Here is a 26,799-nt window from a genome sequence, read left to right on the forward strand (position 1 = left end):
TTGTCATTTTGTTTACGTAATTTGGCTTCACCCTCACCGCCCGTTGAAAGCATGAAGATTAAAAAGAAAAAAATGCATAATACTAACAAATGAGACAAATATATAACTTACACACAAAGAGATTATGCTAAAATGATCGGAAGTGGAGGCAGAACAATGAGTGATTAACGACAGGCTGCATAAATATTGTATTTCAATTTTACGTCACTTTTCTGTCATTTTCAGTAATTACAACAACTGAATGATGATCACATGATAAGGTGGCTCACGACAGAGTAACGTGACCCATACAGCACCCAGACAATGACTCGAACCCGGGAGCTTCAGTAGAATTTTCAGTAAATTAGAATGCACATTTAAATGAAAACTTCGTAAAATAAACTAAACTAAACTGCTTTGCTGGGCGACTTATTTTAAGACATAAAAAAATGAGGCAGCTGTCTGATTTGTTTACCGTTTCATGTACAAACTTATGTTGTTGTTTTTTTTGTTTTAATGATTTTTATTTTTTTTTACATTTTTGTATCTAATAGATACACATTGTCAAAAAACTTGTTAGAGTTTAAGTTCAATTTGTTCTCATGACTAAATTACACCTTGAGTTTAAATTAAGATCCCCATCGGCATTGAACCCTGGATCTCTTGATTCCAAGGCTACAGTTACGATTACACCATCGGGGAGGCCCGAGATATTTCTTGAAGAACGAGACATAACCCGAGACAACAATGGTCCTTCACTCAAGAAAAGAGACGTGATTACAGCAGCTCTCACCACATAAATGAATAAATAAATAAATGAATAACTTTCCCACGTTTTCTTTATGCTTCTGATAAAACAACAAATTTGGCAAATGGTTGCAGCATTATTTTCTTGCATAAACAAAATAAAAAAACATCGTCTTCAGTGTTTTTAACCAGTACATTTCCTTTCTTCACAGTGGAATTTGTCCTTCCCTGAGTGAACGGTTGGAGGGAAGGGCTGGTTTCTAACTGTATACCCCTTGTTGAACAGCACTGGCGCTCACATGAATGGCTGTGGTTGACGCTACACTGGAACTTTGTTTCGTATCGTGGGCAAGAACAAAGGAACGAGCAGCTTCTCCCGAGCAGAAGCTTGTCCTTCGTATTTGTTCGCTACTGAGCCGTTTGAAACAGTCCGGTGAACCAGAACACTCGTTCATTGAAAAGATTCGTTCGTTCGCGAACGACTCATCTCTATTAGCTGCTTGCTTACATATACGAGGCACGCCAAAAAAAGGGCCAATAATTTTTTACTTGGGACTGGCAACACTGACGAAGCTGCAGGTGCATGGAAGTATGCTATAGTAGTATTCTGTGCCTGCAACAGAGGTATATTTCTCAGTGTGGAGGTGCATACGTGCATATAGCAGGAAGTTAAAATTGCTGCTGTAATAGAAAATCCTGCCAAATGCGAGGTGAAGTCGGTGATTAGATTTCTCAACGCAAAAGTTCTGAGTGCAGCTGACATTCATCGGGAATTGTGTGCCATTTATGGACCAACAGTAATGAATGAATTAAAGGTAAGACAATGGTGCCATGCTTTTCGGGAAGGACGTTCAAATGTTCATGATGACGAGCGAAGCAACGTGTTGATGAGAAAGTGCGATCCAATCACCATTTCACCATTACTGATCTAGGCAAGGAGTTTCCTGAAGTGTCTGATAAAACATTGCACAGAATTGTAACGGACAATCTGGGTTATAGCAGACTGTGTGCGAGGTGGGTGCCAAAAATGTTGAGAAACACTCACAAAGATGAAAGAATGAAATCAGCACGTGATTCTTTGATCCGCTGGGAGAAGGATGGGGATAACTTGTTTCTCACACAGTGACTGGAGACGAAACCTGGATGTCATATGTCACTGGCGAGTTGAAGCAGCAATCAATGCAATGGTGTCACTCCGGTTCACCGAAACCGAAGAAATTCAAGCAAACACCATCACATCGCAACATCATGGCAACCGTATTTTGGGACCAAAAAGGTGTAATCCTTGTGAAATTTCTGGAACCGGGACGAACCATCACAGCAGATGTGTATTGCCAAACACTTGTCTAATCTGCGACGTGCCATCCAAAACCGGCGAAGAGTAATGTTACGGTCTGGAATTTTGCTTATTTATGACAATGCCTGCCCACATACAGCTGACACTGTTGCCACAATTCAAAAATTCCGATGGGAATGTTTTAAGCACCCACTATACAGTCCCGATCTTCCCCCAAGTGATTACTTCCTGTTCCTTTATTTAAAAAAGTGGCTTGCTTTGCAATGTTTCGATGATGTGAAGTTCTCAAGACATCAGTTCTCAATTGGCAGAGATCCCAGGTGGCAGATTTCTACGCATAAACTTGTTCCATGGTACCAAATTGGTTGGAGCGTCATGGTGACTATGTACAAAAATAGCCAGGGTATGCACTTGTATAGCATCAAAATAAAAATTTTCGCGCTTCATTTTATTCTCTGTAATAGCCAATCTGCTTTTTTTTTTTGACATGCCCTCGTATGAAACTCCCCAGTAGCAGTGGCATAACCTGAAAATTGAACCTGGTGTAGTGCAACAATTCTCATGTATTGTATGTATTTAATATATACCCCACTATCTAGATGAATTAGCTGTAATAGAAATAAAACACAAGTGAAGGGTCGGTAGGGGGGGGGGGAACAGTTAAGTCAATTTTCTGAAGTAAGTGTTGAAGCTTTCCTGGCGACGAATGATGAAAAGATTCTCTCAGGCCATCGACCAACTCACCTGGTCGATAGCCTGCAAGAATCTTTTCAACAAGTCAGTGATGTCATTTCCTGCAATGTGGATGCTGTACTGACTTTACAACATGTTTTCTTTTGAATATTATGCACACAGAGGAGATGTACGACGTAGAAATTTTCAGCGAAAAATGCAGGCTCGACCAGGACACGAACTGTGTCATTGCTCTAACCACTGAGCTACTGAGCCAGCCTGGCCTCGCCTGATTTTTTGTGTTCCTGTTTTACCTGTGTGGAATCGTCTCTGCCAGTGCTACTGCAATGGGATCTGTTGCCAGGTCGACTCGGTAGCTCAGTGGTCAGAGCAATGGCACAGTATGCCAGAGACCTGCGCTCGAGTCCTGGTCGAGCCTGCATTTTTCGCTGAAAATTTCTATGTATGTTTTCTTTTGTTTCATACATTTACATTCATGAAAGTACATGTTTTCTGTACCTTTTCATTTACATGGTGAGTAACATTTTGCAATTAAAATTAATTTTTCTGGAGTTTGATGAGCATTGACTTACCTGATTTTCCACCCTGACCCTTCAAATGCATGAAACTAGAACAAAAACAGGAGTTCGACAACTTCAAATTTTCTGGCAATTTCGATATTTTTCATATTCCCTTTTCACTGAAAACTGGACCTAGACTTTTATTCACCAAGATAAATTTCCCTTCATGTAGCAACACTGCCTCTCTCAAGCATGGCACAGAAACATAAAGGAACTAACATTATTCTCTCACCAATGCTGTTGTAATATATGCAGTAATAAAACAATGTATATATTCTTTTATTACAAAATAACAATAACGATAGTTGTGAACAGTATTTAAACTATTTAGGGACATGGAAGAGTAGACAATGATAGCTGGGATGTGTCTGGATAGAAATGGAGTGAGTATTATCTTAAGAATTATCATTTGACAAAAGATCATGAAACGGATGTAAAAATGTTGAGTTTCTCTCTTTTGTCCTGTTCACACCAATTAGATAATTATTATTTTCCTGTAGTTTACGGTTATTACAAGCATAAGAAAACAGTTTTTCGTTGTGACGTTTCACAACACATCACATAAAATTCACTTGCGAACCCATGAATAACAATGTAATTTCTTTCCTTGATCTGCAAATGAAGACAAATGACACAACAATTCAAACATCAGTCCATAGGAAAATATTAGCAGGGGAAAAATACATCCATGCCAATTCAGAACATTCACGTATAACAATAATATATTTTTTGGATAATATATTTTTTAATTTTTTTCCTGAGAGCACAAAGACTATGTTCTAATAATAAGGATATCAAAAATGAAGAAGAAAGGCTTTTTTAATATAGCAAAACAAAATGGCTTTCACACTAACAGAATAAACCAAATCAAAAGCAAGTCGCAAGAAAACTAAAGGAAAAGAGAAATACAGACAAAGATGAAAAATCTGTTGAAAAGAAATTTGTGTGCATTCCATTCCACAAGGGATTCTCACATAAAATTGCCAAAATTTTTAGAAGATTTAATTTCAAAATTGTCTTTAGATCACCAAGAAGTTTGGAATGTACATTTAATGAATTCCAAATGAGAAACTCTCTACCAGATGTGGAAACCACAGGAATATATAATATAAGTTGTTCATGTTCAAAGGATTATGTAGGACAAACAGCAAGGAAAATGGCAATAAGATGGCATGAACACAATTTGGACATTATAAATCTAAACCCAAGAACAGGTTTGTCAGCTCACATCATCGAAGAGAAGCATTTGGTTAAAAAGAGAAGGGTTTTAAAAAGATTGATGGGAAACAAAGAGTTGAATGTCTGGGAAGCTGTTCATTGCAGAAGAACACTGGAATAAATTAAATAATGAAAATGGTAACATAGATCCAGTATGGAGTTTTCTTTTCACAAATGGTGTAAACAACCATCTTTAAAATTGAATGTAACAGAAAACATCAAGAGACTTTGTGAAAACAATGATGACTTTGAATTACCTGATGATATTTGGGATTCATAATTTTAAATAAAAAAAAGTGATAAAAAAATATCTGAAATAAAAATAAAAAAGACTGCTTCTTTTCACAGTTAGGTTGCTATAATACAACAATGTAACATTGACAACATCCATTATATAACGAATTCTTTTTGTTTACAAAATTGCTAACCATTGTTATAACTGTATCTTTAGTCAAAATGAAAATAAATGTCTGATGAAGGGAGCGTGTGTTCTCCTGAAACGTCACAACGAAAAACTGTTTTCTTATGCTTGTAATAACCGTAAACTACAGGAAAATAATTCTACAATGCAAGCAATGTGTACATACAAGAAAAACTATTAGAAAATTATACTTCAGGTTTATTTTCGGGATACGTAAAATAATGACGTAAAAATAATCCAAAACGACCAATATTACATTCCGTCAAACAGACATCCGTGACTATGCAATCCCGCACAACGATAGTGTTTCTCAGTTTGTCTAACATTCAGGCTAATATGACTTTGTGTTGCGAAAATGACTGATATTAGTGTGGAATCCATACTTTATGGGGTCGCTAAGATGAATAGTGACACTCCCAATGCCGTTCAACTCCAAGACACCCCTAGGGGTGGGGGTGGGAAGGGGGTGCGATGTAAAACGACCGATATTAGTGTGGAATCCATAGTTTACGGGGTCACTAAGATGAATAGTGACATTCCCAATGCCATTCAACTCCAAGACACCCCTGGCACCCCTAGGGGTGGGGGTGGGAAGGAGGTGAGATGTAAAACGACCGATATTAGGGTGCAATCCATAGTTTACGGGGTCGCTAAGATGAATAGTGACACTCCCAATGCCGTTCAACGCCAATACACCCCTGGTACCCCTAGGGGTGGGGGTGGGAAGGGGATAACATATATAAGACTGATATTAGTGTGGAATCCATAGTTTATGGGGTCTAAGATGAATAGTGACACTCCCAATGCCGTTCAACTCCAAGTTCATTTTGCACAATAGTTAGAATTCATTATTTTCCTGCCTAATAGAAGATTGGGATAAATTAATACCCGGGCAACGCCGGGTAATCAGCTAGTATATTTATAAAAGAAAACCCCTTACCTGCAAGACCTATGATTGCATGGTTTAAACGTTGCACTAATTGGGTATGCATAGCATATGGGGCACAGTTCTTCTTCACATATTGACTTCCTCGCAGCTTTAAACTTGTGCTGAAACACATCCAAATGATGGATCATCGTCTTCACATCCTCTATCTCTTCTGTGGACACATCATCTGCATCTGAAGATAAGAAAACATCTATTAGCAACTTTATGATTAAAAATTACATCAACTTTGCATAAGTATTTAATGGCAAGCTGTATTTGAGACATTTGTGGAATATACCTTCACATGGAATGAAAGTTTACATAGTATGTAACTTTTTAGGATTGGAATCCAACAAGTGATGAAATGTGAAATAGATGTTGTTATTCTATTCTATAATATTCTATTAGAACTGTACACACATTTTTTGCAGTGGCGTGCATTCAAGGTAAGCTACCAAAGCACTACCAAAATTCGAATTTTGCATAACTCCCAGGATAATTAGACTTCCCGAAAGTGTCGAGAGGCATTTTTGCGGAGCCCGTGAAAGACTAAAATGCAGCAAAGCAGTGACGTGTGGTATTTTTATCAAGGCAAGCCTGCCCCTTGATGGACTATTGTTTATTTAAAAATGATATATTCAGTGGTTCGGTTATCTAAATGGTCACCGCATGCTACTGATTTTTTTGGAAGGTACTCTTTCTTGCAGTACACCCTGTACACTACATTCTTGAATACAAACTAGGATCTAACACCTGGACCTACAGGATTTAGTTCATAAGTTGTTCTTTGCATCAGTATTAATGAGTGAAAGGGCATATTTTAGTTTAAGAGCACTGTCCACCATTTTTTTTTCTTGTTATAAGACTTGTTGCCATATTGTTTGATGGGTGCAAATAGCCATTGTGCTAATAAACCCTTTATTTAAAAATCAATTAACAAGAACTTTTTATTTTATGAAGCAAAGCTGCAATATTCTTAACCTTACTCATAGATGCATTCGTGGTGTAATCAAGAACATGCTCTCACTGTCTTTACTTTCCTCAGAGGTTGTAGAAGCCTGGAACAAAAGCACTTTGCCCACTTGATAGATCAACAAATGCGAAATTAAATTTTAAGCCACAACAAGAAAAAGTTATTACTTTTATTAACCTTGTGGAATGCATTTAAAAAACCTACTTACACATACGAAATGAAAATGAGTGTTGAGATTTCTGTTCCTCTTGGTCCTCTCGTAGCATATCTCCCAAAACAAAATGTAGGGACCCTAGCTGGAAACTGGGTTCAGACAAAATGGCAGATGTAACTTTTGGAGTTTCTTGAGACGATACTGAAAAAATAATAATAATTAATACACACATACGTGGATAAAAAATAGCCATAATTTATAATTACTCAAGCCCAAATATATACTTACTTATTACCATTTCAATGGCTGAGTGCATTAAGTGGTTGACTTTCATTCACTGGTTCAAGTCTTGGCTTGGGCATCACTGTTCTTTACGAGTGTTCTTTCATCAATTTAATCTACTCATCAAGCATCCTCTCATTGAAATTAGCCAGTGGCAGAAAAACTGATGTAAAATTATGAAAATACATACATACCTATTAATTTATCTATTGGGTACAGTCACTGTACAAACATTTTACACTATGAACATCTGGTGTACAGTTCTGGAAAGGTTTCCGAGCTTTCAAGAGCTAACGTCACTCTCATCTTCAAGGTAGCGTGCAGTGTTGATGAGAGTGAAGTTAGCCCTAAAAAGTTCGGAAACCTTTCCAGAATTCACCTGCTCATTAGCTCGAGAGAATCTGTTCATAATTCATCAACAGGAAAGCTTCAAGACTTATTTTACACTATATTTTTTACTGATTTTTCATGCTGAAGTGGTTCATGTTTATTTTGCAAAACAAAATCCTCTGAATTTCCATTACATATTCATTCACAAATGGATTTCCCCATTTATCCTTTTTCTCCAGGTTTTGACATTAGTGGAAACCTTGATTGTGCTGCATGTGGTGCACTTTTTTTGTTATTATTGTGGTTTTCAAGTGACATGTGGTATAGCAGCATATTACTTTCATCTCAGATCTGCTTTACGGCACAATTCATTTGTGCTTGGTACCAAGTGGATACATATTGCTGGCTGAACGTCATGTTGTTGTATGTCCATCTGCACTAACCTTTCAGGAGAGCTGACTGAAGTTTGATTTAGGACATAGGATTTTGAATACACAACAAGATTTGCACAAATATTTTATTAATGTTGATAATTCACACCACTTGTTATCTAGATCTGTCACATCAGAAAGTGGTGCATTAGCATGTACGGAACACAATAACGTCATCAACACATTTCCGATGAAAAAGTGGAGATACAGCAAAACAGCATTTAGCCAGTTAAATCAGTTTTGATTGATTTATTGAGTTGCTGTTTTAAGTCCACAGTAAGGCTAATCGGGACGACCTACAGTTTAAAGTGGGATCTGAACCACTGTGTGCCTCCACCGGGTATCGAACCTGGGACTCCTTGATTACAAGGCAACAATGTCATGGGGGAGGCACAATATCAGTTTCATTTTGTACAGAATATGACAACATATTGACATGTAAAGCACCCAAACATATACACAAATATTTAGCCTATGGTTCGAATCTTGGTAAAACAATAAAGTGTTTATTGATGGAAACTTAAGTACTTTTGATTATACAGCAATCCATATATGTAAAGTAATATTTTTTAAAGTATAAACAAACAAAGAGTATACAACACACTTATACAAAGGGGTATGAGGTAATTGCATGACATTTTCATAACTTAACATTGATATTACTTTAGATTAAATGGAACAATGTCAAGGAATGATGACTACATTAAAAAGACAAAATGATAAACACAATGCAATATCATACCCTAGTCAGGACTCTAACTCAGTACCTTCGAAGGAAAGATCATAAAGTTAAGCCTCAACAAGTAAGAAGACAACAAACTGTAAGTTCAAGATGTGGTGAAGTATTATCATTATTAATGAAAGGTACTCTGCATGGAGAATTACAAACAGAAAGCACAATTTCAATGTACAATACTCATATATGATTGTTTTCCCACACTACTGCAAACAAACAACATCATTATAAAAGGGGATATTATTAATTATACGACCCCCTTTCAAATTTAAATTGTATATTGCAAGCTACAAAAAAAGCATTTTTATTGTTAACAACACAAATGAAGGTCACTTAGTATTTAAACAGAATAATCAAAGTAAAAGCTGCATTAGATGGAAAAAATTGTAAAATGCAGCAACCATGTTATATTTTCACATTCCAGCATTTATCCCAAAGAATAAACTGTTCCACAGTATTCAAAATTCCAAAAAAATAGAGTTTCATGCGAGAGGTCAAACAACATAAACATAATGCCACCTAAAAATGTCCTTATGCTGTTCAAGCTTGTTCTTGAACAAAATATGTAAACGTTAGAACAAAATATGTAAACGTTAATAACAAAACAGAATAGTTATGCATTTCATTACACATTTGTTCTTACATACAATGTAAAAATATAATGAAAAATAGTTGTGCTGGATATTCTAATTCTTTTTCTATGATTGTTATTACTTCTACTATTTAAGTTTTATCGATGGCTTGACCTTCTCTACAAAAATTTCTGATAATGCCCATGCTAAAATGCTATATGGGTCATTCCATATGAAATCAACTAAGTTCTCAACCTTACATTTTCTGATTCATTTGAAATTTGGCATACTGGAAGAGCCACTTGAGGTAGGAAAATATATGACTTTGCAGATCCATATCATTTGTATTTCCAAAATTACAGTGTTGCAAACTGCGATTTTGACCATTTTTCCAACATCTTGTTAACTTTAAATTGCAATATTTCGGCAACAGGGTACCTATAGAAGGGATTGGAAATGTCTTGAAGGCTCTTTCACATGAGATATAGCATGCCTATGCCAGGGTAATAAAAACAATTGAATGTGGTGTAAAGAAAACTTTGGTAGTCCTTCCTCATAAATGGGTCTTTTAACACTTCTTCATACATACACTATTACTCAATACGTGTACAAAGTTCAAAAATGGGACGCCAATGGAATCCAGCGTTACCTTAGATTTAGGTTAGGTAATGGATGATGATAGATTTTGATAGACAAATTCCAGATATTCAAAAGTAAAAGTCTAACAGAAATCAAATACAATATTGTTTGAATTAACGTACATGAATATGTTGTTTAAACTCACATTTATTAGAAATACAGGGTGACTCAAAAGTCTGGTTCCATAGGCAACTCCGTTATTAGAGCACATAGCGACAAATGAAAAGAGGGGAAAGTTGGTGGAAATAGGTGAGTTTCAATCTAAAGTGCTTGAATTTTCAATGTAGCATGCACCGTTCAGGCTGTACACAGGTGCGGCCCTAATTGTTAACCACAAATGTCACATGCTTGGCTCGGAATACTGCATGTCATCGCAATGCCATACAATTCTTGGTAAATTAAGAATTGATGATCATAATTGCCTCTTTTGGTGAGTTCCATACTATGATAATTTCAATTTACTTTAATATATTTGTTTGTTCTCATGGATTTTCTTCACACTTAAAATGTCACATCTATTTAATATATGTAAATAACCATTGACTAGAAAGTAATATTGTTCTTTGGCTTTCATTAATAGGATTTATGTAGATCTGTAATACATACTTAATAGTAGTAGTAGTAGTAGTGGTGGTGGTAGTAACAGCAGCAGCATTAGTAATGATAGTAGTAGTAATTTAACTATAATAAAATACTGGTAATGTGAATTTGAATAAACAGTTTTTGAAAAAACCCTCCCCCTTGATGAATACGTGTACGCTACTGGTTTAGCTTTTCTAATCGGCTGGAGAGGGGACCAGAAATTGTAGTCACATGTTCACGTTTATTTACTTGATTTCTTTGCCTTTAATTATCATCATCCATTCTTAAGTTACCATTTACTGTGTGATATTGCAATGCCATACAATATTCTGGGCGAAGCATGTGACATTTGTGGTTAACAATTAGGGTCGCACCTGTGTACAGCCTGAATGGTGCATGCTACATTAAAAATTCAAGCACTTCAGATTGAATTTCATCTATTTCCACCAACTTTCCCTCTTTTCATTTGTCGCTATATACTCTAATAACGGAGTTGCCTATGGAACCAGACTTTTGAGTCACCCTGTATTTCTAACAAACAGGAATTTAAACATCTTATTCATGTACGTTAATTCAAACAATATTGTATTTGATTTCTGGTAGACTTTTACTTTTGAATATCTGGAATTTATCTATCAAAATCTGTTATCATCCATTATCTAACCTACCATAGCCTGCCCTAACCTAACCTAAATCTAAGATAACGCCGGATTCCATTGGTGTCCCATTTTATAACTTTGTACGCTTATTGAGTAATAGTGTATGTATGACATAATTTTTTGAAAAAATTAAAAGACCCATTTTTTGAGAAAGGGCTACCAAAGTTTTCTTTATACCACATTCAATTGTTTTTTCACCCTGGCATAGGCATGATATATCTTTGTGAAAGAGCCCTTGGAGATGTTTCCAAAGGTGTCTGAATCACTTCTATAGGTACCCTGGTTGCCAAAATATTGCAATTTATAATTAACAAGGTGTTGAACAAAAGGGTCAAAATTGCAGTTTGCAACACTGTAATTTGGAAATACAAATGATATGAATCTGCAAAGTTGTATATTTTCCTACCTTAAGTGGCCCTTTCAGTGTGCCAAATTTCAAATGAATCAAAATATGTGAGATTGGAAAGTTCCTCTTCACTTTGTCGATTTTACATGGAATGCCCCATATGGTAAATATATGAAGGGTCACTGCACTTACCATGACACAAACCTATTTCGTTTCTCAGCAGAGCTAGCAAGATCCCAATAACAGCAGCTAAAATAGGAAAGTGGTCCACTGTTTCTAAATCCGGTATCTCGAGAAGAACAACATGCTGAAAGCATCCAACTTGAGAGCTGACTCGATTCAATACTTGACACAGCAGCTGCAAAGACACATGCATCAAAATAAGAAAGAAACACGACCTCAGGGGTGTAAAATACTCACGAAACATTTAATTCGTATATTTACACCCTATAAAGTGCAGATATGAATATACCAAGACCACTAAAAAATATTTCACTGATTCAATATCAAATTGCCAATATTCTATAGAGTCCAGGTTTGGTCAATTAACCTATGTACATAAGTAACCAGGTGACTGCGGAAGTTTTCCAATGTTCATTTTTGTTAGGCCAGCCACACACCGGATCTGACAGGACGTGGTGCAATGCAACATGACAAGTTCATGCAGTCATTTTGTTTGTGAGCTAAAATATCATTGCAGATTTTATCCATGTACAAAATAATAATAGGCAGATATGAAATTTTGGCCGATACCAATAAAGTACGGATATAAAATTTAACGATACTGATAACTAGAGGCACATATTTTTGGTAAATAAAAAAGCAAAATTTCGGTATAAAAACTGAGTCAATTTCGGGTTCAAAAGCGGTAAATAAAATAAAATATCGGTGTTATAGCGGTGAAAAATTGGATCAAAAGTGGTATATAAAAAGACATATTGGTTTCAAAATTGTGAATATAATCCTAAATTTGATTTAAAAACTACACTTATTCCACAGAATTAACATTTCACTTCTAATAGCTCATTTATGTAGTTATCCGAGTATTAAGTTTATTTCTGTGTAAAGGAGTCAATTTTTGTTTCTCCAATATTAACAGCAGAATTAATCAATTTTCCGGAAATTGCATAACTCTCAGGATAATTCAGAAGGTGCCGCACTTATTCGGTGAATAAACACTAAATTTCGTGTTTAAGAGTTAATTTCGCTTTTTGCAGTTCATTTCGCATTATTTCGTGACAAAACATGGTCACAAAATGCATCTCACACCTTTCAAAAACATGAAAAATTAACAGTACAATGTGTTTTTTCAAATTTCGTTTTTTCGTCAAAAACGAAATATGCATGCCCCTACTGATAACTGATATTCTACCAATCCGATGTAAAATTAGAAATGGTCCTTGAAGAACCTGAAAGGTTCATTGACCTCCTTAATAAATGTGTGTTTCAAGGTGACTGCAATGCAAAAGAAATTGCATATTTAGACATTTACTTTTTTAGACAGTAGGGCATGGACATTATCCATAAAAATGACAACAAAATGGCAGAATTTTGCACTAAATTATCAGATATTTATCGATATATTGAATCAGAAAAATAATCGGTAATTTTACCGATACAGCAATATGCCTATATCGGCCGATACCGATAGAGTACCAATTAATAGGTCCCATCCCTAAATAATAATATAATTCAGGAAGCGAGTAACAATACATCAGAATCAACGTGTACATAGAATTAATGTAACAATTTACATGTTTTGAATTGATTCTACATAATATTCAATTGAATTCTTGTTTTAAGTCCACTTTATGGCTAATGGTATCGAACCTGGGACCCTTTCATTACAAGGCGACGATGCTACCAATGCACCATCGGGGAGGCCGATTCTATATAATGCTGCTATCGTGGTGGCCACATGGGCTGCTCAAATATGATTTCTTCTTTTATCCATATTTTTGGTCTGTAATTACAGGTCTGTGCCTGAAGAGAATGGATTTGCACATGTCGCAAGCTGCTCCACACGATACCAAATTCTACAGACTTCCATTGTTTGGTCGTTGGCTGGTCTTATTTAGCGTTGCTATTCTGCCATTTATGGTTAATCCCGATGATGAGTGATAATATGATGAAAATGATGAAGGGACACTCGCAAACAACACCCATGCCGGGATTTTAAACCAAGCAGATGCACATAAACTCTACCATGTCGGCGACTGCTAAGTCTTGCCTTAGATAGTCGAGCTGCATATACAAGGGCATATGAATTATACATTTTCTCATAAAAATAACAACATGTTAGAATTTTGAACTAAATCAAATGCTCTTTATATAAATATCAAGTTTTGATTACCAGCAAGTGTACTGATGCCTAAACCAGTTCATAATGATAAGAGTAGTGTCCCATGCATATCTCTAGTAATAATATACTAGAGCTGACATAATATATGTAGATATAAGCACATCCATGTGTCGATCAAATTGTCAATAATTTTACACAGCTCTGGTATTTCTGTAAAAATCATGATTTTGTGTAAAATTCTACCATTTTGTTACTGTTATATGCATATAAAAAATAGTTTATATACTGTGGTTTTGCAAAGTTAATGCCAAGGTACATGGTTTCTTTTTGGCTAAACCAATTGCAGTCACCTGCTTGATGATGAAAGTGCAATTTTATATCAAACCAGTAGAATATCAGAAAATTTTATATTAGTATGCTAAAATTTCATATTGAGTATATCACAATACTATCTTGAAAAATCTACACTGAAGATTTTCTCATGACCTGTACTTTTAGGTGTAGACTTACTACTGCACGGTGTGGCGACCATACAAGATTTAAAATCAGTACAATGTTTACAAGCAACAGTTGAAGCACAGGTAGATAGTATAATCTGTCCATTAAACAGTATCATAGAAGAGGCAGTCACAAACATAATTTGCTTCAGATAGATCAGATGTAATATTATACAAGTCGAAACTTAAAAAGATTTAACTGATTTCTGAAACGATCATATGACTACACCTTCTCACATTCAAAAGAAAGAGAATTTTCGAAACTTTCTTTTTTTCTTCAATTTCTTACCTGACACAATCTAGCAAGCAGTAAATCTGCTGATGGTCTGCTGCTATCTGTAAATACTGCTGGAGCTATGGACACGACCATCTCAACGACTCGAAGAAGGGAGAGTGCCAGATCAAAACACGTAGCGCAGATCTTAAGTTGTTTTGATTCTATAAAAACACGTTCTGGTCTATTTGATACATTCTGAATCTGGAATTGCATTTAAAAAGACATTATTTGTAACAGTTTCATTGTTATAATGTATATTCTTTCTGTGTTTTGTTAATGAAGGTAATATATTTGTTAAATTATAAATATAATAATTTAACACAATAATGAAGTGTAAAATATTTTAGTTATTCCTTTTTATCTACTGTGTAATTATTTTTATTAGTTTATATTAGTTATTATTATTGCATAATAGTCATAACCATGATAATAATAATAATAGTTATTGTTATTGTTACTATTTCTAATCAAGTTTTACATGTAAATGGTCTGACCCTTCGTCTCTACAAAAATTTCTGGCTATGCCCACGGCTGTGGCAACCATGAACCTGGACCATGTGTTTGCAAACATACAAGAAAGCAAGCAAGTCTGTTCCCCTTGATGTCCTCTACACATTGTGAAAGTTTGTTGGGACTGTAATCCAACACCCTGTATATATCAAAGCACAAAAAACTCATTTAAAAAACATGATAGTTACCTCTTGAAGCATGCCAATGAATTCAGAGAATGCCCAGTTCAATTGATTCAACACTGAATTGATGAAGGCTGTAGCCAAAGCCTCGTCCGACACCAACACCCGGGCAACATGCTCTTGAAGCAATGGCGATGGACACGGCTCTGAAAGAAAGAAATATACATAATTCTTCTTTTCTGGTATATGTATTGTAATAAAATAATAAAATTAATATTTTAATTCAATAATTTTGTATACACATATGCAATCATGTACACTAAATACATTCTTTCTGCTCTATAAACTACAAACAATGTTTCCATCTCTTACCCTTATTGAAACTACAGCATATACAGTGCGATCGAAAAGTCCCCGCACTCATACTTTGAAAATATGCTACGAGGTCAGTAGGCAACATGAGTTGGCAACGTTGTTAGTAGTGACTGGTATGACCTTTAAGAATGCGATAACGTCCCGGGAGAGCTGCACTGCTCTTACAGTCAGTGGTGTGAGTCATTATTGTGCAGTCGGTCGACAATGCCTTTTAAGCGAGCTCAGCGAATCGCTTTGTTAGAAGCATATTTTGAGTGTAAGACATACAGAGGTTGTGTGGAGAAATGGAGACGTCTATTCCCTGATGATCCGGTGCCAGGAAAAAGTTCAGTGTATGATCTTGTTCGCCGATTTCGTGAAACAGGCTCAGTGCATGATCGACAACGAAGTGGAAGACCCAAGGTCGACACACACGAATTCCTAGAGAACGTGAGTCAGCGAATGGTGCAATCTCCAATAAAATCTGTACGACGTTTGTCACAAGAAGTTGGAGTATCATATGGATCCACACAGAAGGCACTGGAAGTAGCCAAGTTTCACCCATATCGTGTGAAAGTCGTCCAGGAGCTGAAAGCGTTAGATAAAGATAAGCGTATCAAGTACTGCCGGTGGTTCCGTGCTTTCACACGCAACAATGTGGCCATTCTCGATAAAACTTTTTTTTTACCGACGAAGCATGGTTTCATCTCAGTGGATACATCAACTCACAAAACACCCGAATGTGGGCAACTGTAAACCCACATGCCCTGCATGAAGTACCGCTACATTCTGCAAAGGTCGGTGTCTGGTGTGCCATTTCGCGACGAAGGATTGTTGGACCCCTGTTCTTTGAGGACACAGTGGATGGCGATGTGTACAGGGATTTGGTGCAACAATTCGTGGCTATGTTAAAGAGGATGAGCGTGAATGTTGTTTTCAACAAGATGGGGCAACGTGCCATACTGCAAAGGACACAATGGCTATGTTGCGCGAGTTTTTCGGGAACCGCATCATCTCCAAAAATTTGTGGCCCCCTCGTTCCCCCGATCTCACGTCCCCCGATTTCTTTCTTTGGGGGTTCCTGAAAGAAAGAGTATATACACACAGCCCTCGCACATTGGATGAACTCCGACAAGCAATTTCTGACACTATTGCTGCAATTCCAGCGGAAACATTGAGGAAGGTGTCGCGGAACATGTGTAAGCGTGTAGACATGTGTTTTCAGGAACATGGCGGCCATTTTCAACACTTCCTATGAACTGGAAACCAAACACTACTTTGCAATGTCCATAGAGAGTGCAGTATAACCTCCATTGTGTGTTTATGTGATTATGTTCTGTTTGTATTGCGTTATGTTTGTGTTTTGGAAACTTTTTCCTCATGCGCTTAAAGTTATATGTCATCTTGTTTGTGTTTTACCGACCGTTGCCATTACAGTATACCTCACTTTTGGTTTACATTTATTTTTCTGTGTAGTACAAGGACTAAAGCATTTATATATGTATTCCTTTCGTTCCCATGTGTATTACTTTCTACACAATAAATTCTTAAAAAGTGAGTGCGGGGACTTTTCGATCGCACTGTACATGCGTAGGTGTTTCACTGATAACCTACTGGTTTGAGGGTAGATTGCCAGTGATATGGATTGTGAGTCCAGTTCTCATTATAACCATAGTAGTCTATGTGCCACAAGGTAGTTTAACTTTAATATGTGACCTTTGGAAGATATTGAAGAGAGACTCATGTCTGCATTGTAACATAAGCTTTAAAGTGTCATTAGTCATTACTAATTGATCACTGCTGTTGCCATATGACATGATAGGAGGTAGGGTAATCACATGATATTTAAATGAGCAGTAGTTATTTTTGACAAAAAAAAAATAACCTTGACATTAAGTACTACTCTAAATAAAAAAATATCCTCAGAAAGCAAGAATGACAAGTTTGTATTTCTTTGTATGAGAGTGAAGCATATACATTCCAGCAAGAACTTCAGTACCATTTTTTATCCTGAAATTCCGGTGGAGTCCCAAGGGTCAGGTGCAAAGTTCAATATCAGTGAAAATAAAGTTTTTACAATTTCTTATTCTTCTGATTACTAAAACTTACACAATATTTTTGATGACTATAACTTATGTATAAAAGCTTGGAACATCACGTCATGTCACTATAATACGTAGAAAAATGTACAGAAATGTACCATAACCCTTCATCGCTCGCACTGTATCTGTGAGATACAAGTTCGGTTTTACTAACATATTCATAATTACTTTGTAATTTTCACTTTATTTTATTTTAGTCGTACATATAATTAATGATTCTTAAAAATCTTAAAAACATTTCTTTGGCACTGCATATGATATTTATTGTAACCTTACAAACATTTATTTATACGTGACACACTGCTGTTTACCATATTTGCATCACATTTCAGTTCAGTCTCCAAATCACCTTCTCTTTCTTCAACATTATCACAATCACTGACAGATCCTTCATCACTAATATCATTGTCTTCACTGCACTCAGCCTGCTCTATACTAAAAACAAGAGGCATAATTCACAACTGTGCCATTATTAGTTTCCCAAGATATTATATTTTAGTTAGAGTAGTGCTCAATTTCAAATAATGTGCCAAAAAGAGACCCAGGGATCAGGCTAACGTTGCACAAACTACCATGACATAAAAATACTAAGGTGGACTGAAATCTGAAATAATAACCATAACTACGTATCTACTCACTTATTGCTTGATTTATCAGGCTACTCTCTGGATGCAGTATTTTTGGGCCAAGCTTCTTATTCAGATGCGGAGATTTTTGATAACGAAAGGCAAACCCACAGCCCTGCCACAAACGTACCAACACCCAGTTGCTCTGAGCCCAGGCACGGTTTTCATATGGACGTAAAAGATTTCTCACCATGTTCATCTGGCTGGAAGGTACAAGAAAAAAACAAGGTGTCTATACTGTGTGCGGAAAACTTACTTCACACTATAACAAATGATTCAACAGTTGACAAATATATCATTTTAACTGCGTTACATCAGATTTATTTATTTATTTATTTATTTTATTTTCTGCCAGTTTTGGCTAATCCCGAAGGTGAGGCTGAATGGTGATAAGATGACAACAATGAGGGGAGAATCACACACATATAGGACAACACAACATGTGCTCCACAGAGGAATATACAGGCTGTGTGTCCAGATGTCAAGAGTCTTGCCAGTCTGCAAAATTCAGTCCAGGGTGTACTACGTGGAATAGAAGTTGACATTTGGGTGTCTCTACAAAGGGTCACCCCTTATAAAGTTCGCGTGTTCATTATATCCCCAGCGGTTAACAAAGGAAGTGGTGCTCTTTGTTAAAAAAAAACACCCAAGCAGGCGGTTTTCTCTTGAAGTAGAAGCAAACAAACTGGAGTAGGAAAGCGATGTTGCCAAATTGAAGAAGAGATAAGGAGGAAAAGCAGAAGGAAATTGTAAAGAAAGGGTAAAGAAAAAGAAAGAGAAACAAACAAAATTAAAGAATATGGAAAGAGAAAAGAAATACAGATAAAGATTAAAAAGGACAATATTAATAAAGATAGGAAAGATTGATTGATTGATTTAGTTTATTTTACTTTGCGTTTTGTGCCTCTTGGCTAATTTGCGAAGATGGGGATCAGTGATGAGTGATGAAATTGATGAATGGACATTCACAAACAAACAAGCCTGAGCAGGATTCGAACCCGGGACCCTTGGCGTTGCAGCGTGATGTGCTAACCACTCGGCCACAGGGTCCGGCAAAGATAGGAAAGAGGCACATTCTAAATCCTCATATTTACACTGAATACCCCTATCTTGTCTACTCAAAAAATATATTATTCAGAATATACATATATAGTTAACTTACTTTCACTCATCGTCATCGCTGTCCCCCACGTGAATCACGAATCTCTCCTGGTTACTATCCGTGTCATGGTTAATATATTTTCTCTCAATTTTGATGGTGTACTGAATACAGGACAACGAAAGCTGGGCATCAATTGTCTCTGTTCCATCAAGCAACAGCTGGCATACACTGGCACTTAAGAGTAGGAGATACCTTGTTTTTCCTCACATATGATTTTAACTTGGCCCACATCAGTTCTATGGGATTAAACATGCAATGGTAGGGAGGGAGTCGCAACACTTCATGTCAACATGAGGCTGCAAGCTCATCCACTACGTACTTTTTAGTAATGTTTGCCAATTTAATTATTTCTAATAAAAGGGCTTTTATAGGAACAGGTTTCGGTACTGGAATGTCGTGCCTCTCCATGAAGGAAATAATGTCCTCCAGTATTCATTTTTGGGATTTTCACTAGCAGGCGTGAGTGATAACTCGCAAATTATGATACACTTCACAATACTTGTCGATTCCATTATTGCATTTCTTTTCTTCAGCCGACGAAAAGAAAAACCAAGTTTCTTCAGAAGCTCTCGACGCGTCGTTTGTTTGTAAGGGAAGTCTGATACTAGTTTCAGTTGTGTTAATAATTCACAGACACTTAGTGTGCATCCTTTAGAAAAAAAAATTGTAAATCTCTCTCCTAACAAAATCGCAAACAAACTCGTCCACTTTATGATTTTTTTTCTTTTTATTACCAGGCTTCTTTGGTGTAACTGGGCCTCTTTCTGTGATCTTTCGCACTGTTTTCCTGTCTAATTTCAAAATATTTGCTGTCTCCGATATGGTTCTTCTTCCTGAATTATTCCTGGAGACATATTTGTGCACAATGCATACAAATTCTTGAGCTTGTTTGTTCAGAATTTTCTTTTTTACCCTCAGCACTCTGGAACTGCCGCTGCTAGTACTTAGCTGGGGGTTACTTTCGTCAGTTAAATTCTCCTGCGCAACAACGTTTACTAAAGGAACCTGTTTTGCAACCCACGGTCTCCACATGCTAATAACAAAACCAAAATCTAATAAAAAAACTAAAAGCACAACACTATAACAAAGCAACAACACAGCACCATAACACAACAAAGAAATAACACAACACAACACAACTAGTTAAGAAAATCAACCCCGCACGTGGTTATGGTGCAAAAATAACGAGAGGCTCACGCACCCGCCTGCCCTGCCTTGCAACTACAAGAAATGTAAAGAAAATGTGGCAACAACGTCTGAGTGCACGTGCTTATAGGGAGCGGTTTGGCTATTGTTGCCAGTGTTAAGTTTCATGAAAGGGTTGCGGATGGGGATATAATGAATGCGCATGAGCACAAAGTAGCATGCAGGATGAAAATAAAAAGCCAGAATGGGTTATTGACATCCTGTGATTTTGTTCTGATTTTAACACAGGTAAAGTATTTTTCTATGAAACATCTCACATTTGAAACAATAGACAAATAACTTAAAAATTATTACTACATAAACTTTTAGTAAATTGCATTACAATAAATTAGATAAAAAATACATTTCTCAAATCCTGTCTGAACTCATTTTCACTCAATTCCTCTAATGATTAAGTGATAAATTCAAAATGGTAACATACAGTGGCATATTCGGAAAATTTGACCTGGTTTACCACAACAATTCTTATATACGAGGGTCGGGGAGTAGGTCATGGCAACCCAGTAATAATTCGAGAATCGAAGGATATATTAAAAATTTGTTATATGCAACTGAAACAGTATCCATTATGGATATTTTGTTGGTAGGAATCATGAAAGAAAACCCAAGCAACCCTGTGACATACACATGTATAAATGTACAGTCACGGACACTGCTGGGTTGTAATGATTCCATTGAATGAGTCACCAACACATGCTACCTCCCCCTCTTTCTGTGTTTACTATCCCAAAAATTATACTTCTGTAACCACCTTGTTTATTCAATAGTAGAAGAGAGATCAAAATTAAAATTATGTTGTGGATTTGCAGCACTCGGGAAGTTATTTTCTATTATTTCTCGCCCAAGAAATACAATTGATACACACACATCCCATGTACTCGAATTCTGCCAGAATGTGTTTTTCTCGGTGTCGCAAATGTTACATTGCAAAGTAAAAAATCTTGGAAAATGGCCATTTCACTTTTATATTTTTTTAAAAAATTATAATTACTACAGACATCCAACCTGGTAATTTGTCTATTTATCTGGTTATTCATATGTACATGTTCTACGCAGTGACATAGTAAAAACATGCATGGTTTCCTGGTGGTCGAATTATTTCATGCACAATACACACCACAGTTTCTGGGGGCACACATTTTGTAAAAAAAAATAAGTGTAAAAATGGTACATGAACAGTTGGTTTACAGGCAGTATACCAGGTAACATGGGAGTATACACCATTGGTAACATACATATATCCAACATTTTCTTCATAAAAAATATAAACCTATGTACAGTTATTTCTTTCTGCATTACCACAAACAGTGCCCATATCATTCAGGCAATAATGAAGTATTAATATGCAATACAATAGTTGTACGCAATACCACACAGGCATCTTTTTCCTAGCTGGCAATAAGAGAATTCATGACAGAGGAAATACACAGATAAATATGAACAAATATATATTACAGCATTTTTAATAGTTGTTTTAGTAACTCGGAGTTAATTCTATTGCTTATCAATGATGTATATGTATTACAAGTCAACATCATATCATGGAAAGGTTTATCATACATACTGGTTCAGACAGTTCTTATTCAAAAGAACAAAATTTTACTTCAAGTTACAATTTCGAATAATTTTATATATAACTTATTGTAAACATACCTTGCATAAGGTACTCTTTCCAGTGCAGTTAACGTGTTCTGATTACATACAAAAGTGGCTAATGCCTGTATCAATGTGTCTTTAGAATTTGCATGGACAATCCTTTGGTCTGCAAAATGTATGCATAAGAATTCTGCCACTTCAATTAACAGATCTTGGTACCCTGTAAATACAATGCAGTCATTAGTCTGATAAAAGTAAATAATGCAATCATTAGTCTGATATCAAATTAAATTTGCATATTAAATTTAAATAAACATGAATATCAACAGTCTTTAGTTTCTTATTCTTCCCCTGTAATATAAAATTAACAAAAACAAAAGTAGAAATATACACTTTAGTGGTTACAAATTTATTTTATGGGTACAGTAGAACCTCAATTTTACGTTCTTAAGGGGACAAAGCTGAAAAAACTTAAAATGAAGGGAATTTCCCAGGAATTTCTATATACGAGGTGCACACCAAAAGTACATGCCGTTTTGTTCTGAAGTCAACATTTCTTCTCTTTTCAGGGAAATAACTACGGCATCGGAGACTTCCATCCTTCGTCTTCAAGCAGTGTCAGTTTTGTGTGCTAGGTGGCAGTAGTTGAGTGGCAGTGCCTGAAGGAGTAAGACGTGTTTCTGATACTGCCTGGGGAAATGGAATTTCCACTTGAAGAGCAACGGGTAATTGTGAAATTCCTTACCGCAGCTGGACGTTGTGCAGCCGATATTCATCGCCAACTGGAGGCCGTGTGTGGTGATAGTGCTCTTGCAGAAAACACTGTTAGGAAGTGGGTGCGTGAGTTCAAAGATGGACGAACGAGTGTGAAAGACGAGCAGAGGTCTGGACGTCCGAAAACAGCATCAACTGATGCTAACATTGACCGTGTTGAACATTTTATCATGGAAGATAGGCGTGTCACCATGCAGGAGATTTGTGATACCCTGGGGCTAACAATGGGAACAGTAGAACGAATAATCACCAAAGATTTGTGCCTAAAGAAAGTTTCCTCTCACTGGGTTCAACGATTGATTAGTGACGATCAAAAAGATGCTTGCGTTCGATCCAGTGTTGTAAATTTGACACGATTCAGAAGGGAGGGACACAATTTTTTGAACAGTATTGTGACAATGGATGAAACACAAATTCCATTATTCAATCCAGAAACAAAAAGACAGTCGATGCAGTGGAAACACACGGATTCACCACCCCCGAAAAAATTTTGTCAGGTTGCATCAAATGACAAAGTGCTATACGCAATCTTCTGGGATTCCCAGGGAGTGATATTGTTTCATCCAGTTCCCAAAGGTCATACAATTACGGGCGAGTATTTTCGTAAACTTTTGGCTAAAGAATTTTTGCCGAAATTGACTATGAAACGACCACAAATGGCTAATGGCAATTTCATTCTCCACATGGACAATGCACCGCCACATCGTGCTAATGTTGTGACCTCATTCTTGGCTGACCACGGTATTGAACTTCTGACACATCCACCATACTCACCAGATTTAGCCCCGAGTGACTTCTGGTTGTTCCCAAACCTCAAGAATTCTCTTCGTGGATGCCATTTTGCCAATAGATCATCCCTGGGAAGTGCTGTTTTCCAGTATCTAAAACATACCTCCAAATATGACTATGCCACATGTAAAACAAAATGGACTGAGCGATGGCAACTATGTATCAATAATGAGGGAGAGTTTGTTGAAAAATAAACACAGGTTATTTCATTGTATTTCATTTTTCTTGAAAATTAGAACGAAACGGCACGTACTTTTGGTGTACACCTCGTACAGTACCGTATATACTGTTGCTGTTGGAACCATCAAGACTGAACGCATAATGCGGGAAAATGTAAAATCAGGGTTCCACTGTAATCCATTTTCCTGACACAATAGAGGGGCATTTTTTAATTATTACATGGTTATTCAATATTTATTTTGTGTAATATGTTTGTGGACTTGAGATTTGAGATTATATTTACCATTATAACACTGAAATGTCATTTATATACTTCTCTTGAACATGATTAGTTTTTTATATTGAAATTCGGACCCTTCATTCATCACAAATAAGTGTCTGTAGATGAAAGTAAATGTATCCGGCTACACTGATAGATTGAGTATAATCTACAATTCATAATAAAAGGAGTAACATGAAGGACTCTTATCAACTTACCTTCAATGTTCTCCAAAGGAGCCGTAGGATGGAAGTAGTTTCTGAGAGCAGCACACGTCTCTATTAAAGCATCAAGATAAAAGTCTGGAAGAAAACTGAACAAGGGACCCTGCTGCGATGCAATTTTCACGCTCTGAAGAATCACCCTCAGCAACCAAGCTATCTGAGTTTGTTTCTCCGTAGAGTACACAGCCGCTACAACCCATGCCATGTGGCGGGACTGTTCGGACAGTTTCCTGTCAAACACTTCGGATGCCTTCCTCAACTCGTCGATCACTTCACTGTCACACTCCTGGACTTTTATTTCACTCTCACTTTCCGAATAGTAAAATTCAAGTTTCTTCCTAGTTTCCTCAATTGCCGTAACATATTCATTCATGCTGTCCCTCAACGTGCTCACTTTCCCCAGCTGTTTGTATGCGGCGATGTGAAAGAACAAAATAATGCCATCCAACAGTTCAATGAGTGACAATGCAGGATCGAGTGCACCGTGTTCTTTAACTTCGGAGGTCATTCCGAGAGGTTGATGCAGAAGCAGGGTACCATCCGAAGACATGTTTTCAGCATAGTTAATATTCTCTATGATCGGAATCACTATGGCAGCTTGAGACTGAGCATCCAGAAAACCTGCGGCGGACATGGAAGACGACGAAAACATTTCCGTCGTAACCGAATTATTACTTTCGGTAATGGTAGTATTAGACTCTTCAGGTGCTGGTAATCTTGGTTCCGGATTCGTCTGCGCCGACGTGTCTGCAGTTCTTGATGTGCTTCCTTCGGGAATGGAGACGATGTTTTGGGTTCCGAGAACTTTACCGAGGTCTTCCCTCAGGGCTTTCTGCAAGTGTGACAGAACCCCACCGAGCCTGTCGATGGTGAAATAGTTCACTGAACCATCATAAAATATTCGAGCAGGTATCACAACTGGGTACGAGGCAACTTCCTTTTCCCAGAGGGCTCTGAAGGTGACCAGCAGGCGATGGAAGCAGCATAGTGTCACAGGAAGAGGAGTCTGCAGAAATGGCACTGACTATAATTAAAAGGTAAAATACTGTAACTGACTATAAATTAAAAAGTAAATTATTGTATTATTACGGTTTACATTTTAAAACATGCAAGCCTCTACAACTACATTTGCTGACAGTTAGGGACTTATTGACACCATTAACCCCATCCGGAAAAGCAAGATTACATCATGTACTGCCTGTTGGCTTATTTACATCATGTCTCTGCCAAAAAGTAACATAAATTGTAAGATTTTTTGTGTGCATTTAATGATTCCATAACAACGAAAATTTTCTTCTAGCTGTACAATATATTTACTCAAATAACAAATTACAAATACTTCAAAATATGCCACATACATGATTTTGAAAAGGAAAATTATAAAAAAATAATATAACTGAGCCCATATCAAGCCATCAATATGAATTCAAATTTAGTCAATGACATACTAGTATGTGAAAATGGAATCAATATCAATTCAAAGTGGTATTTGCTCAGCCCAAACAAATACATTTCTCTGTGATACACCAAAGTTGTCCTACAACTAAACTATGCAGGACAATACACATTTTGGTGTTATAGTTTCAGGTTTAAAGAAAGACAATTGAGAATCTAAATTAGACAATTAAAGTATTGCTCTTAGATACCATTCTGTCACCAAATTCAATAACAATCTAACACAAGAAAACCTCATTAATATCAATTATCCATATTTTTTAATACCATGCTGTCCCAGAAGTCCTGAACCATCAGCACACTGAGCTCCAAGAGGTGAAGTTTGCGAGGGTAGGTGGCGCCACTGTTGGAGGCATAGAGGACAGGTTCGTGGGATGAAGTGAAGGCACGCACAGCATGTGTAGCGAGTGTTCCCGTGAAGTTAGTTAAAGTGGGCACGATGAGTGAGGACCAAATTGCACTTCGTGCAGTGCTACATTTTTTATGGAAAAAATGATCAACAGCAAAAGCGGTAGCGGAGGAAATTTGTCGTGTGGAGAACGAAGAAGTGTTGAATCAATCGGCAGATTCCCGTTGGTTTAAAAAATTCGCTTCAGGTGATCATCGCCTCACGGACAAGGCCCACACAGGGTGACCTCCAATGGACATTAACGAGTCTCTGCAGGATGCTGTGAATGCTACACCACAATCCAGCACACGTGTGTTAGCAAGACTGGTTGGGGCATCCAAATAGACAGTAACCGTAGTTTGCATGACATGGATTACACCAATAAACAGCCCCGACAAAGTCCGCACGAGTTGACAGAGGCGCAGGGCC

At 36.8% G+C, this 26,799-nt stretch overlaps 1 protein-coding gene across 4 annotated transcripts in view; it reads right to left on the bottom strand.

The window, feature by feature from the left end:
• The window catches only part of LOC145995973 (E3 ubiquitin-protein ligase RNF123-like), a 73,354-nt gene that overhangs the window by 2,349 nt on the left and 44,206 nt on the right, over positions 1-26,799 (bottom strand). Inside the window, exons 11-18 of one of the 4 annotated variants that reach the window (XM_083132100.1) lie at positions 24,522-25,533; positions 22,359-22,521; positions 18,350-18,540; positions 15,322-15,461; positions 14,636-14,824; positions 11,752-11,905; positions 7,025-7,171; positions 5,856-6,036 (exon numbers count right to left, since the gene is read on the bottom strand). In XM_083132100.1, the coding sequence (XP_082988226.1) occupies positions 5,856-6,036; positions 7,025-7,171; positions 11,752-11,905; positions 14,636-14,824; positions 15,322-15,461; positions 18,350-18,540; positions 22,359-22,521; positions 24,522-25,533 (2,177 nt within the window). Of the gene's footprint in view, positions 1-5,855; positions 6,037-7,024; positions 7,172-11,739; positions 11,906-14,635; positions 14,825-15,321; positions 15,462-18,349; positions 18,541-22,358; positions 22,522-24,521; positions 25,552-26,799 lie in introns of all 4 variants that reach the window. The other 3 variants (XM_083132082.1, XM_083132092.1, XM_083132073.1) reach the window with 3 other exon arrangements.

The sequence above is a fragment of the Lepisma saccharinum genome, chromosome 1, assembly GCF_977018435.1.
Source record: "Lepisma saccharinum chromosome 1, izLepSacc3.1, whole genome shotgun sequence".
In the NCBI taxonomy this organism is placed as follows: Eukaryota; Metazoa; Arthropoda; class Insecta; order Zygentoma; family Lepismatidae; genus Lepisma; species Lepisma saccharinum.